The following is a 15,490-nucleotide window of genomic DNA, read 5'->3' as shown; positions in this document are numbered from 1 at the left end:
TTTAATAAACATCCATTATTTTTCTTCCACGGCATTGTCATAACCAAGGAAAATGTCACATAAGACTTAGAGCAGCAGTGCTCAACCTGTGGGTCGCGACCTAAGACCATCTGCATATCAGATATTTACATTACGATTCATAACAGTAGCAACATTACAGTTATGAAGTAGCAACGAAAATAATTTTATGGTTGGGGTCACCACAACATGAGGAACTATATTAAAGGGTCGTGACATTAGGAAGGGTGAGAACCACTGACTTAGGGAGACCATCGACTCTAATTGTTGCATACTTGGCTAATTGTTGAGAATGGTTCCAGAGGGTCAGTTATATAAGCCTTGTCCACAACCTTATTCATCTTCTATGGGAATTGAAGGAATTAGAAAAGGAAGACTTTGTTTGCCTTCAAAGTGAGAAATCTTTTCCCCTACAATGCTGTCTTCTTCTGAATTATTTTTTTTTGTCCTTCAATTATCAGTTTAAAAATATGTAACTAAATTTGCTTTTATTTTATTTGTATTTGTCCAAATGAAATCAAATTAGGTTTGCTAATGACTTGCTTTTCTGGTGATAAATTTAAGATCAACCGGTTAACCTCAGCTACCCTGCCTTCTCTGTCCTGAAGGAGTTTGTGTGGTTCTAGAAATGATAGACAGAATCTTTTAAAATCTTAATACATCCTTCATTGACCCTTTTCTAAATATTCCCCAGTTCATATTAGAAATATAGATCTGGTCCTATTAAACGGCCATTTATTTACATTAACAATGCAGCCTTGTTGCCAGGAGAAGAAAAAAAAAAAGAAAGAAAGAAAATGAACCTCTCTTTTCTACTTTCTTGAAGTTTGCAAGATAAATATGTACCAATGTTAAATGAAAGTGAACATCAGTAAACTGGACAGATTTATTGAGTTAGCTTGTAGCAAAATGAGTTTGCTCCATTTTCACATAATTTCTCTGGTAGTAAATGTTTTAATCTATTGATGTTATGGAGAAATGCTACATTAGCTATAAAACAGAAAGAGGACACCGTTCAGTGACAAGACCAATAATATAGTCCAATAAACACTTTGCAAGAATTTAATGGCCCTGAATTCAAATGCATAATATATAGTTTGCTAAACTGAAGGAGAAGATCCATAAAAGACTGTTGATTCCTCCAAATGCATAAACTTAGCTTAGTCATAATATTAAGACATCGGTTTTGCAGTGTTAGATGAAACTATGTTTAATTTTCAAAAGAAGGAAAGTCCATTCTCAGAGCACTGCAGCACGCCAGCCTCCTGAATTCTGTGCTTCCTCTAGACGGTATATGTGTTTGATTTTAATTTCCATTGCCACAGAGTTAACATTTTCTATCGCAAATCTCTCTTCTTTTCTGAAATTGATGGGCACAGTAGGGTTTAGAACTTGACCATGGTGGGATATGTTCAAGGGGAACTGATGTTCCTGAAGGTTAAGATGCAACTGTTTGTCTGCCAGAGCTCAGACAGTTTCCAAGTATGCATATCATCATTTGGAAGCAGGTGCCAGATATGGGAGGCCACATGTTTTTTATAGAGTCTGTGGCCTATAATTCACAACTTGCGATTTCATTCAAAATATCATCGATTTGAATTTGGGAGGGGTGGGGAAAGGAAGAGCAGAGAGAGGGAAGGAGGGAGGGGGTGGGGCCTTGGTGTGTGCCACGCCTTTTGGGGGCAAGACAAGATTGTAAGAGGAACTTTACTAACAAATGCAATCAGTGTAGCCTGGTTTCTTGTACCCTCAATGAATCCCCAATAATAAAAGAATAAATAAATAAATAAATAGGGCACCAAATTCTTGCATTACTTTATTTTCTGAATGAGAAAAAATGTTCGGTATAAACTGATCTTTATTCCTCTTGAGAGACTGCAGACTATCCATGCTATGTTCACGTTGAAGCCAAATCGTCTTGTGCAAATTCCTAGCTCTATAATCCTTTTTGATTTGTGACTCATGATCTTGAACAAGTAAGTTAATTTCTCTGCCTGTTACTTTGTTCTTCTTGAGAATGGTGATAATATAATTCCTATCTTAAAAACGTGTGTTCATAATTAAGTTAATTGTATGGGTTTCTACATAGTAAAGGTTCAGTAACTGTTGGCTATTGTTGCTATAAATAATCTTGTTTCAAAATTATGTATTTATTAAATTATGTTATAAGGCCCCAAATTGTAAGGAATTGCATTTTTTTTTCTGTTTTCATTATTTAAAATGTACCAGATATAACAGAGCATGGTTATTTGGTTTTAGGGATTTTTACTAAATATCTTTGTGGATTTTGTTGTCCCATTCCCTTGCATGTGGCAATGACAGAAATTTTCAATTCCAAGATTAATTCTCAAGATTTTAAGAACCCTGGTAAAGACTGAAAGAACAATAGTTATGATTCTGGCAGAAATGGCTTGGCGCACGTAGCTCAATGTGTAGGGCACCAGCCACGTACACTGAGGCTGGTGGGTTCAAACCCAGCCCTGGCCAGCTAAACAACAATGACAACTGCAAACAAAAAATAGTCGGGCATTGTGTCAGGCTCCTGTAGTCCCAGCTACTTGGGAGGCTGAGGCAAGAGGATCACTTGAGCCCAAGAGTTTGAGGTTGCTGTGAGCTGTGACGCCACAGCACTCTACCCAGGGTGACAGGGTGAGACTCTGTCTCAAAAAAAAAAAAAAAAAAAAAATTACTAAATTTCTGAGATTAGATCTAGATTCATATTATATTTTAATATTGTATGTTTTAGTACTATATTTCTTACATATCCTGAGCTGAAAGTGTAGAACCTTGTAATAAGAATGAGTCAAAAGTACACATTTTGGGGGCAAATGGGTGGCATTTTCCATACAAAGTTTGGTCTTAGTCAAACTTCTGTAACTTATGTTTCTAATTTAAGCTTCTCTTGACAATGGAATCACTTTTTTCTGCCATTCACTTCTTTTTCTTGTCAGTGTTTCATTTCTTTAACACAGTTGACAGCATTTGAGAATAGCTTATCACTGGTATCTAAGTGTTCTGGAAACCACTACCATTAGACTGAAGCTTCCCTAAGGAAAGGGAAATCACCAAATTTGTGAGTTTCTGTGAAAATCAGAGTGATCCAAAGGCGGACTACTCACAAGATAGTGATTACACGTTCAGGAACTGTTAGGTACCATGATCGTTGTTATTTGCCTCTGTATTCACCCCCGGCCTTGCCCGTAACAGGTGGCCCACGGACGCCTTCAGTGGCTCCAGTGTATAAATACACCTGGGTCATCTCCCCCCCGCTGAGGTGACTCTGCCCTTGTTTTTGTTTATCATCTCTAAGTGGCATGTCATCATTACCTAGTGGTGACAAATCGCTGTAACTGGGGCACATCTTTGATGAAGCAAAGTAGCGTTGACATTGAGTGCTACCTCTAATAACTTCGAAAAATGATTATTTTTGCTAATGCTATTATAAATAGATTCTGCAAAGAGTCTCCTAATAGCACCATTTTATTTTACAAGGCTTCATGATCAGTTTGAAAGGTTTTACAGATCCATCAGTGGAATGGAATGTTAATACACGGACAACATAAAAAGCCCTATCAGTGTCTACAGCATCTAGAGATATTGTATTTACGTGTTTAAATCAGAAGGTAGCTAGGAGAGGCCTTTTATAAATTATTGACATTTTCAATCTACACCCTCCAGGCTGAAATTCATTAGGCGGTGTCAATTTTGAAAAGACATCCTATAAAGCCATTGTAATGCAAGGTGCTTGAGTGGCACTGTTATTCACTGATGCATGGATATTATTTGAAAAACATAATTTAGAAGCTGAGCTGCAGAGATTACTCCTGTCTCTCATTAAGTAAAGGATTAGCACTTTATTTACTCAAAGAGACAGACATCTGTCAGAATTTTTGATACGCACTATACCAAAAAGATGCAATGAACTTCGCAAATCTTTCTATTTCCATTTGTTGGTGCGCTTCAATATGTTTTTTGGTGGATGTGAAATGAAAGAAAAGAGGGTGTTACCTGTTTCAGAATAAAAAGAATTATCAGGACATGAAATAATCAGCATGAGTTTATTCTTGTTTACCTTGGCCAAGAAATGTAGAACCCATTTTTTTTCTATTGTTTTATCTTTTTGAACAAATGTTTTGCATCACTAGTCTCAAGGGGTGATAGGATTGAAAAGTGTTCCATCCAATCCCTTTCTCTGAAAATACCAGGGTGCAATGTATTAATTGCACAGAAGCTTGAGAAGTATGAATTGAGGTTTTCCTGTGCGCGGACTTGGAGATGAACCCCAGCATCCCACCTCTTAACTGGAGATGGGTAATGATAAGATCACAGGGTGGATTGAATTTTAACTCTACCACTGACTAACCTTCGAGCCACGCTATTTGTTTCTGCATTTGAAAAGTTAGGATAGGGCAGCGCCTGTGGCTCAGTCGGTAAGGCGCCGGCCCCATATACCAAGGGTGGCGGGTTCAAACCCGGCCCCGGCTGAACTGCAACCAAAAAATAGCCGGGCGTTGTGGTGGGCGCCTGTAGTCCCAGCTACTCTGGAGGCTGAGGCAAGAGAATCACGTAAGCCCAGGAGTTGGAGGTTGCTGTGAGCTGTGTGAGGCCACGGCACTCTACCGAGGGCCATAAAGTGAAACTCTGTCTCTACAAAAAAAAAAAAAAAGAAAAGTTAGGATAATGAGAATATCTACTTAATAAGGTCTCTGTGATATATTATGCAAACCTGTTGGGTTTAACGAATGAATAGTGTAGTAGACACAGAAATAGAGGGCCTTTCCTTGGGGAAATTCCGTTTATATTATTTATCTTCTCTAATGTATACATCTTCCTGGATTTGGTAACAAAGTGGAAATGGAAAGCAGGAGGTCAATCATTAGACTGTGTCACTGAGTTAATATCTTGTCAGAGCAATCGTAGGAGGGTAGACAAGTGGCCGGACCCTGCCACCTGCCCATGGTATGAGACCTGGTCTTTTGAGTTTCCTGTTCCCCGGTGGGGAATAATAAATACCACGTTGCACTGTTAAATATAAGAGGGCCCTTATCTAACAAAAGCAATCAATGTAACCTGCTTCTGTGTACCCTCAATGAACACTGAACAATAAAGAAATTAAACAAAAAATGGTTCATGTGGAAACAGGTTCTTAAATTATAATATCAAACATTATATTATTGTATATTATTTTTGATATCAAAAATTATAATTATCACATTATATTTTTGCTATCAAATATAATTATATATAACAATATATTATAATATGTATCATATATATTTAGCAAATAAAATATAATTTGCTATCAAATATAATTATATTTTTGCTATCAAATATAGGTTGAGTATTCCTCATCCGAAATGCTTGGGACTCGAACAGTTCAGGTTTGTAGATTTGGGAGGCTCAGCCCGTATTACTGTGAACATCTGATTATGTGCTTATAGATGACTAGAAAATTTGCATCCAAGACTTAACATTTTATGACATACACACTTGCTTTCTGCCATCTCCCTAACTGCACAGCTGGGGTATAGTGGGTACCCAGATGCATTTTAATAGTCTAAACCTATAGTCCCCAACCCCTGGGCCTCAAAGCAGTACCAGTCCATGGCCTATTAGAAAACAAGCCACACAGAAGGAGGTTAGCCAAGGGTGAGCCCGCAGAGTTTCATCTATATTCACAGCCACCCCCATCACTAGCACCGCGGCCTGAGCTCGCCTCCTGTCACAGCAGTGGTGGCACTAGATCTCCCAGGAGCAGGGACCTGCTGTCAACTGTGCGTGGGAGGGATGGAGGTTGTGAGCTCCTTATGAGAATCTAATGCCTGATGTCCTGAGGTGGGGCTGAGGTGGTGACACACTGGGCCGTGGTTGCAAATACAGATTATCCCTAGCAGAGAGGTTTGAAGGCACGGAGACCAAATGATAAAAATAAAAATACATCAATTGCTTGCAGACTCACATCAAAACCATCCTCCCCACCCCCCAGCCATGGAAAAATTATTTTCCACGAAACCAGTTCCTGCTGCCAGGAAGGTTTGAGACCACTGGTCTAAACCAAATGTGACCAGGAAAATAATTCTGTTAAAAATACTACCGGGCGGCGCCTGTGGCTCAAGGAGTAGGGCGCCGGTCCCATATGCCAGAGGTGGCAGGTTCAAACCCAGCCCTGGCCAAAAACCAAAAAAAAAAAATAAAATAAAATAGAACAGTGTGTAAAAAAAACAAAAAACAAAAAAAAAATAAATAAAAATAAAAATACTACCAGGTTTCCTGGTAATAATGTTGTTTAGGATATTGAATCCTCATTTATAAGTGAAATATGTTTGTAATTTTCCCTTTATAATAACATATTTTCTCCAATTTGAATATACCCAGATGAAGTAGAATGATTTTGAAGTATTTCTTCTTTTTCTATTGTGTATAAGATTTGGCATGATCTGTTTTTTGAAATTATCTTTTACTTTTATTTATAAATGTAAGTTTATTTTTTGAGACTTTGGAAAAAAATAAGAAGTTGTTAACTGATGGCTCCCTACTGAATCTCAGAGTCAAAGCATTCTATAATAGACATACTCTTATCCGACAATGTGAATGTTACTTTCTTTGCATTATTATTATTATTGCTCAATCTTTGGTTGCAGCAATCATCTGATTTCTTTTCTGAATGTATTTCTCTTCGTTCATTCTTTACAAGGTTTTTGTCTCTAGTCCTTATCTTAACATGGTTAGTGTTATTAAATTTTAAGCCTTTTTAATTTTGTGAAGGCAAAAAGTGTAAACCTAATAAACACATGTATATGTAAAAAAAAATACTACCAGATTTCAATGAAAAAAAATTTTGTTTATAAATTACTTAGTATTTTATAACTATCTTAATTTCGTCTTAAGTGTCTTTTTATTTATATATTCCAGAAATAAATATTGTGTTACTGGATTACACTCATTTGCAACATTACATGATAGATTTAAAAACGCGTTCTGTGACTTACATCTTAAAAGAAAATAAAATTTAAACATTAGCATTATAGTTGTTCCAATTCCATTGTCTTAGCTTTGGCCTTTAATGATTTTTCACATGCATCAAATTTATTTCTCTGTAATTTGTGATGTAGGTATGAAAAGCCTGGCAGTGTACACATTTGCTCTGTGAGGGTCCGTACCTTTGATAATTAAGGAACGCAATTCAAACATACTCCATAGGATACAGACGTGAACAGTACTCATAACATCTTTTCCTAAATATAATGTGACTATATATTATATCTATTTTATGAACTGTTATGAAATAAAGGGAAAATTTGCTAGTCTTTTTTCTTCCTGTTTATTTTATGCAGAATAAAATTCCCTGTAGTTTGAATTTGTCGTTTAACCACAGGAGATAGCTTATGGCATTAAGTTTAACGAAGGATAACAATGAAATTGCTTTAAGGAAATATATAAACATATTTATAGAGGCTGAATGAACAATAACAATAGTTTGGGCATTAAAAGTGAAAAGGAGAGGTTGGAAATTAACAGTGACAGCTATCCTGTCAGAATTCAGGGTATCAGACCAGACTTAAAGATCGGGAGATCATAAGGAAGGGCCAGCACGGCTGTCATTGTATAGTTCATTGATTTACGATCTCGTCACAGACAGGAGGGAAGGGAGTATTCTAAGCCTGTGTTTTTAGATCATTGCGGACTATTTTATAGCAACAAATTTTTCTTGCCAGAATAATCCACAAGATCATCCGTATACTTTTCCTTTTTTTTTTCCTGCAGTTTTGTATTTAGTGAGTTGGAGATACAAATGGCTCATAAATTTTATTTTCCTCCCCACCCATTAAAATGCAAATGTAACCTCTGTAAAGTGACCACTCACAGGACTATAACAAACTGGCCACCTTGTGGAGGTGGTCACGTGGGAACTAGACCTGCTCCAGGTCACGGAGGAACTACGCCAACGGGTGCGTGTGGTGTATGTCTGTCCTGAAAATCAGGTCAGCTTAAGGAGGTGGTCAGTGTAGGGAGGTGGTTGGCTATGGAATTTCTACCATATTCAAAAACGTGGTTCAGATAATGCATTGCACATATGATTTTATATAGTAAATCCAGAATTTGTTTCACCACTTTTTTCTCTTACAACGTGCCTTAAAATACCAAGAAGTACAATTATTTGTCATTGTTCTGATTTTGTATTTAATTCAGGAGTATCTACTGAGTGTTCATTATGTTCCAGGCATTGTGCAGTTGTGAAGAATATAGTGGTGTGCTGGCTTCTTATATCCTGTTATTTGTTTGTTTATTCAGTGAAGGGAAGCTTCTAGAATAAGAATTAGTTGATACGCAGTGACCAGCCATTCCTAAATGTTGCTAAGTTTTTCAACAACAAATCATGTTGTCTTGCTGGGTTTTGTCATGGGAGTATGATTTGTGTGTGCTGGTCTCAACTTACATTATAGGACTGTTTTACTTCAGTCTTGAAAATATCAAATACATGATAAATGAGCTACGGCCAGTCATGACATGGGCAAGACCATAATAATTTTCTCCCAAACAGACCTGCCTCATAAATCTCAATTTCAAGAAACCAGCAAATAACAGGGGTGAGCTTTACTTACACGGCAGCTCATGCCAATTTCTCTAAAATTACACCCGGAATGAGAAATAAAATCAAAATATTATCCAATGACGGTTGAACTAATAGAGGTTAAAGCTCTTCAAAAAGTGAAACTTCCCATTCAAGTGTAGGATAGTATTTACAAAAATATATCGATGCCTTATCGATAGTTTTTAACCCTGTCCTATTTTCCTCATTTAATATTTATTGGAGAAAGAAGTAATATAAGAAGTTAGGATATTTGTCATCAGATATAAGACTATCAGTGAGATTTACGTGAAAGAAGACTGAAGTTCCATTAGTGTACATTTCATATTTTAGGATGTGATACTGCCATGTGGGATTTTCAAAAGGCTATATATGTATGTATAGATAGATAGATAGATAGATAGATAGATAGATAGATAGATAGATAGATAGACAGGTAGATAGATAGATAGATAGATAGATAGATAGATAGATAGATAGATAGATAGATAGATAGATAGACAGGTAGATAGATAGATAGATAGATAGATAGATAGATAGATAGATAGATAGATAGATAGATAGATAGATAGATAGACAGACAGACAGGTAGATAGATAGATAGATAGATAGATAGATAGATAGATAGATAGATAGATAGATAGATAGATAGATAGATAGACAGGTAGATAGATAGATAGATAGGTAGATAGATAGAGAGATAGATAGATAGATAGATAGATAGATAGATAGATAGATAGATAGATAGATAGATAGATAGATAGATAGACAGGTAGATAGATAGATAGATAGATAGATAGATAGATAGATAGATAGATAGATAGATAGATAGATAGATAGATAGATAGACAGGTAGATAGATAGATAGATAGATAGATAGATAGATAGATAGATAGATAGATAGATAGATAGACAGACAGACAGGTAGATAGATGGCGAGAGAGAGAGAGATATTTCAAGGAACTAAATTAGTTCTGGAAATTTTGGGGGGCCTAGTAGTTGAAATACGTCAACTTTAGGGTGTCTTTTCATCCTTAACCTCAACCTTCATTGTAATAGACCTCAAGTCCAAACTTTTGAGACTGTTGGACTAAATAATTTTAAGGTGCTTAATTATGCTTCTTCTCGTTTTCAGCCTAAATACAGGTTGTTGGCATTCTGGTCTTAGCATAAAGTACATCTCTGAGATAAAGCTTTTGAGTGGCCTATATTGAGTCACAAGTCCAGAAAACACTGTAGTTCTTCAATAAAGATTCATTGAGGATGATAACAAATTACTACAGTATAATAGAGCTGTAAAAAGAAATATTGCTAAAATAATATTTGTAAATTAGTGAAATGAGAGATCTAAAATTTGATAGTTCCATTTGCAACTTTCTAAGCACTAAATATATACCAGTTTTTCCTTCTAAGGTGATTGATATTGAGGGTTCCAATAAGTTGTGGAGAGATGAGGGTGTGGCTCACCCCAAGAATCCCAGCACTGTGGGAGGCTGAGGCAGGAGGGTTGCTAGAGTCCAGGTGTTCAAGACCAACCTGGGTAACATGGCAAGACCCTGTATCTACAAAGAAAAGGAAAAAAAAAAAATAAATTAAATTAGGTAGGTGTGATGACACATGTCTCTATTGGCCCAGCTACTCAGGAGGATCCTTTGAACTTGGGCGTTTTACATTGCAGTGAGTTGTGTTGTGACACTCCACTCCAGCCTGGACAGCACAGTAAGACCCTGTCTCAAAAAACAAACAAACAGTAAAAGCAATAGTTAGAGAGAAATGAATATGGTTATGACAATCAAAGAGTGGGAACGCAGATTACAACCCAAAACTTTTACCCAAATGTAATTACCCAAACAGAATTTCTCTCCTGTTTTTGAAACTTTCGTGGAGTTTTTAATTTATTTATTGTGTATAATATCTCTGTTCATCCCTTCCACTGAGATTGGCTTTCTTTTATAATTCCATAATTGGTGATTTTCTTAAGCTTGTGTTCCCATTTTCCCCTGACACTTTTCCTTTGGTCTGCTTTTCACATTAGGAAGTAGACGACAAACATTTATAAGATAAAGCAAATGTCTCTTGACGAGTGTTGTGGGTACATTGCATGTTACAACTCCCCAGAATTTTCATTGACCTGTATTGATCAATGCCTTAAAAATAATAATAGAATCTAATTTGAGAAGTACATAAAGATGGAGTTTGAGGGTCTCAATTTATTTTCCTAAGTGTGTGATGACTCAGTTAAGAATTTCAGAAAAGGCCAGAGCTAATGGCTCATTATTTACATCAACCTTCTGATAATTGATTTTTCCTAAACACAGTATTTTTCCACAATAATATCAAGTGTCGGTGAGTAGGAGGGAGGAATTTTCTTCCGTAAATTGGTTTATTCAGGGTAAAAGCATTCCGACTTGATGTGTAGTCTGGGAGATGCATCTCTCCTAAGACCGATGAGCTGTGGAAAGTCCTGGGCCTTAGGAAACGAGTTGGAGTGCATTTTCTTCCCAGATCCATTCTTTGAAATGCATAAAAGCTGAGCTATTATGTAAATAGTGATATAAACTCTAGTATTTATAAGTGAGCCTAGCCAAACTATATGAAAGCTTTCTGTGTGTAATTGCCAACTTGCCTTTCAAATGGAAATATTGTTCTTATTATGACTATTGCATTTCCTATGTTTATAGTTCGGAATGGTGTATTTATTTAATCTTAGTTGATAATTTTCAATAATTGATTTTTGGGTCCTTTTTTAAAGTTCATACTGTGTTTTAAAGCTTATAACATGATTTTTTTTTAAAAAATGATTGTATTAGAAAAAATGGGTTTTATAAAAACATATAACATGCAATAAAGCCAGTGTGAGTGAAATAAATTATTTACTTTCAGTTTGGAAGAGATGAATAAAAAGTGCTTGGCCGATACCGTACCATTAATCTATTCTCTTTTCTTCTTTCTCTCTTTATTTCTCTCTCTCCAATAGAAGTGGAACAAAAAGGTAATTAAATACCTTTCATAAATTATATGCTATTTATAGGCTAAGTTATTTAACAGTTTAACATTTAATTAAAATAATTTTGTTAATCATTCTTCTCTATTTTATGAAAATTTATTTACTACCTCTGCTGCTCAACTTCCCTTTAATCTGTATTACTCACCCGGGCTGATTTGATCCTTCCATTTTAAAATAGTTGAATAGTGTGAAATTTTCAACAGTGTATTTTATTTCTCTTTATTTTTAAGTAGTTAGAAATCTAGTCGCTGGCAATGGATAATGATTTGTTTTTATTTCTACTCTAGATAATTTTCTGTAGCTCTGGTGCTTGTTTCCCTTGCTGCATTCATTTTTATTTTAACTACTTGGGGAAAAGAGGAGACAGTTTTCTGAAGTACCCTGAATCAGATGACTTTAGTAACCAAGGACTGATGATTAATCTTCACGTAAAAGTAATACAAAATTTTGACAAGAGTGGGCACCTATCTTGTATAACGATGGCCATCTCATTGAAAATCTTAAGAAATTTTTATAATCATCAAGAGTATCATGAATGATGAAAATGCTGCTGCTGATATGTATCTTTGCTGTGGAAGATTTTGGTGGTCAGCTTTTCCCCCAAACTTTTCATTTCTTCCAAAAAAATACTTTGGGCATTTTAATGATGTGCATTATTGAATAATGTACATGATTTTGAATAATCCCCGAAACCTACCTGAGTTTCATCCAGAGGATGCCTACTTAGAGATGCTGTTCAAAAGCTAACCACTAATGCTGAAAGAATAATCCTTTAATCATTAAAAAAAAAAAAAAAGTGTCAACATCCAAATTATTTGTGATTTGTTCATTTCTCCACACAGTACACTTAGTATCATTTCAAACCCAACAGCGGGCTGCTTGATTATTTTTCAGTGTGTTTGCTTTGCAAATATATTAGAGCAGTTCTTCCCCCAGCAGGGTCAGCAGAGCACTATACTCCAAAGAGGCTCAATAAGGAGGTTTCCGTGATTGAATTAGTTTGCCAACTCTGTTCACCGTCCCCACTTGTACCTTGGAGAGTCACTCATGTACCTAAGCTATTAGAATCTCTGCCACAATTATATTCAATATTCTATTTCTTAAACGTGTGTGACGGAGGATCCCTTTGTTCTTTCTTGGTACCATCTAAATATACTAGTTGAATCAGGTAATTCAAGGACCACCCTTTGGGGAACATTGCTTTACAGCCGTTTCATTCCAGATGAATCGGCCGGTCGGTCTTGCTACCACTCACACAATATGCTACTGAATCGTACTAAAAGTGAATCTAACGATTCCTGCCCATTTTCATTCCGAAGTATGAGCAGCAAAATATTACAGCAAGTAATCTCGTTTTTTAATGCTTTTCTCATGTTAACAGTAAAAGATACATGTTTTTAAGTTCCAATACTACTGTTTTAACAGGACATTTTTAACTGATTAAAATCTAGACCTTCGGTTCTTTTCTGTAACCTTTCGCCTTTCTTCTTTTTCTTCTTCTCTCTTTTTCCTTCCAGTATCCATCCATCATTCATTTTTAATTGTGTGGGTTGCATGCTTCGTGTGCTGTAGCTGCTTTGAAAGCTTTTAGGTAGAAGATCCAGTGGCCTGTATTGCAAGGCTTTTATTTTCCTTTATTTAAAAAAAAATCTGATGCGCTATCCATCTATTTCTTAATGATAGCTGTTGAAGGCTAAAATCATCAGAGTGGAAACAATGTTTTTACCTCCAAATGAGATATATTCTTTAGTGAACTAGCAAAAATACCGTATATAATTTTTTGGTCTATATCTATAGAATACATCAACCTATGTGGCATCTGACTCATATATGCAGAGATTTTATGACATGTTTACAAATGTAAAAATCACAGGAAAGCATAGCTACCAAAAAAATGTCTTACTATTTTTGGTAAATGAAATCAAAATGATTTTGAAGAAAAGCCAAAATTAATGTGGAAGAATACTTGGTGCCCCCCCCCAAAAAAAAATTGCAACAACATAAGCGGTGGTGGGGTCTGTTGTTAGTTTTGCATTCCATTTGGTGAAAAATAATCTCTGGCAAAAAAAACATGAAATTAATATATTTATTATTTTCACTCTTTTCCCTTCCAACAGTTTTTCTTTGTCCTGGACTTCTAAAAGGAGTATACCAGAGTGAACATTTGTTTGAGTCTGACCACCAGTCTGGGGCATGGTGCAAAGACCCCCTACAGGCTTCAGACAAGATCTACTATATGCCCTGGACGCCCTACAGGACGGACAGCCTGACCGAGTACTCGTCCAAGGACGACTTCATTGCTGGACGGCCGACCACCACCTACAAGCTTCCTCACAGGGTGGACGGCACGGGGTTTGTGGTGTACGATGGAGCTTTGTTCTTCAACAAAGAGCGTACCAGGAACATAGTGAAGTTTGATTTGCGGACCAGGATAAAGAGTGGAGAGGCCATCATAGCCAATGCCAATTACCATGACACCTCGCCCTACCGCTGGGGAGGCAAGTCTGACATAGACCTGGCCGTGGACGAGAACGGGCTATGGGTGATCTATGCAACAGAACAGAACAACGGCAGAATTGTCATCAGTCAATTGAACCCTTATACCCTGCGGATCGAAGGGACGTGGGATACTGCCTACGATAAGAGGTCAGCCTCCAACGCGTTCATGATCTGTGGGATTCTGTACGTGGTCAAGTCTGTGTATGAGGACGATGACAACGAGGCCACGGGGAACAAGATTGATTACATTTACAACACAGAACAGAGCAAGGACAGCTTGGTGGACGTGCCCTTCCCCAATTCCTACCAGTACATCGCAGCTGTGGATTACAATCCAAGGGACAACCTGCTTTACGTGTGGAATAACTATCATGTGGTGAAATACTCTCTGGACTTTGGGCCTCTGGATAGTAGATCGGGTAAGTTCCACGTTGGAGGGTGCTCTCTGGGTAAATATTTAGTTTGTTCTCAATAAGTTTATTGTGCATTTTGATTAGAATCCTTGTGGTCTTTCTTCTTGCCTGTGCACTGGAAACCCTGAAATTGCTCATGACCTTTGCATCTGAAAAAAGGATGCTGTTTACCACTTTCATCCTTTAAAAACTGTAACTACGAGAAACTCACTCTCCTTTGCTCGGATCACCTCCAATCTGTAGCCCTTTGTCTTTTAAGGGGATTTGTCTTCATTGGCTGGTTCGTTCTCTGTCTGCATGGAGAAGTGCATAGAACTTTTGCTAAAATAAGAATGTGTCGCCCTGTGTAATTAATAATGAAATGCCCGCAGAAGTGCTGTCTACTTGGAATGTGTCAAAGGGTTAACTGAATATCATGCTCCAGGAGCTAGGGACCAAAATACTCACATCACAGAGAGCACGAGGTGTGACCTGCCTCACTAGGAATACAGTATGCTGAGTGCACCTGTGCACATGTGACCTTAACTGACATAGAGGGTAAGCTGACAAGTACAGGAATAACGGATCTCGATTTGTCTAAGATATGACAATGGGGAATTGCAATTCTTTAAAAATGTCCTTTTCCCCACTAGACCATATACTGTTCCCTTTTAATGTTGTTTAAAGAGAGTCATACATAGCTTGGATTTTTTTTTTTTTTGTCATTTTTATTTACACAACTGAGCACAGTTATCTGAATGTAAAAGTTAAATTTTTAACTAGCCATGATAATGTTCTCTTAGGTAATGGAAAAGTAAGATTTTGGTGCCTGAATTTTGACGGGAATATGGAATTTCAAAAATTAAATTATTTTTGTCATAGAGTGTACTTGTTAATATTTCCTGTTTATGCATTATTTTTAATCATAACTTTTACTGACATAATACTCTGGATTTTACGTTAGGGCTTTATATACACATCTTC

General features: G+C 36.7%; 1 protein-coding gene across 7 annotated transcripts in view; it reads left to right on the top strand.

Annotated features, from left to right (window-relative positions):
• The window catches only part of ADGRL3 (adhesion G protein-coupled receptor L3), a 784,489-nt gene that overhangs the window by 497,717 nt on the left and 271,282 nt on the right, over positions 1-15,490 (top strand). For all 7 annotated transcript variants that reach the window (XM_053607086.1, XM_053607089.1, XM_053607085.1 and 4 more), the window contains one exon: positions 13,733-14,533. In XM_053607086.1, coding sequence (XP_053463061.1) covers positions 13,733-14,533 — 801 coding nt within the window. The remainder of the gene's footprint in view (positions 1-13,732; positions 14,534-15,490) is intronic.

Source organism: Nycticebus coucang, chromosome 10 (assembly GCF_027406575.1).
Source record: "Nycticebus coucang isolate mNycCou1 chromosome 10, mNycCou1.pri, whole genome shotgun sequence".
NCBI classification, from domain to species: Eukaryota; Metazoa; Chordata; class Mammalia; order Primates; family Lorisidae; genus Nycticebus; species Nycticebus coucang.
This window is presented reverse-complemented; position numbering and strand designations above follow the sequence as displayed.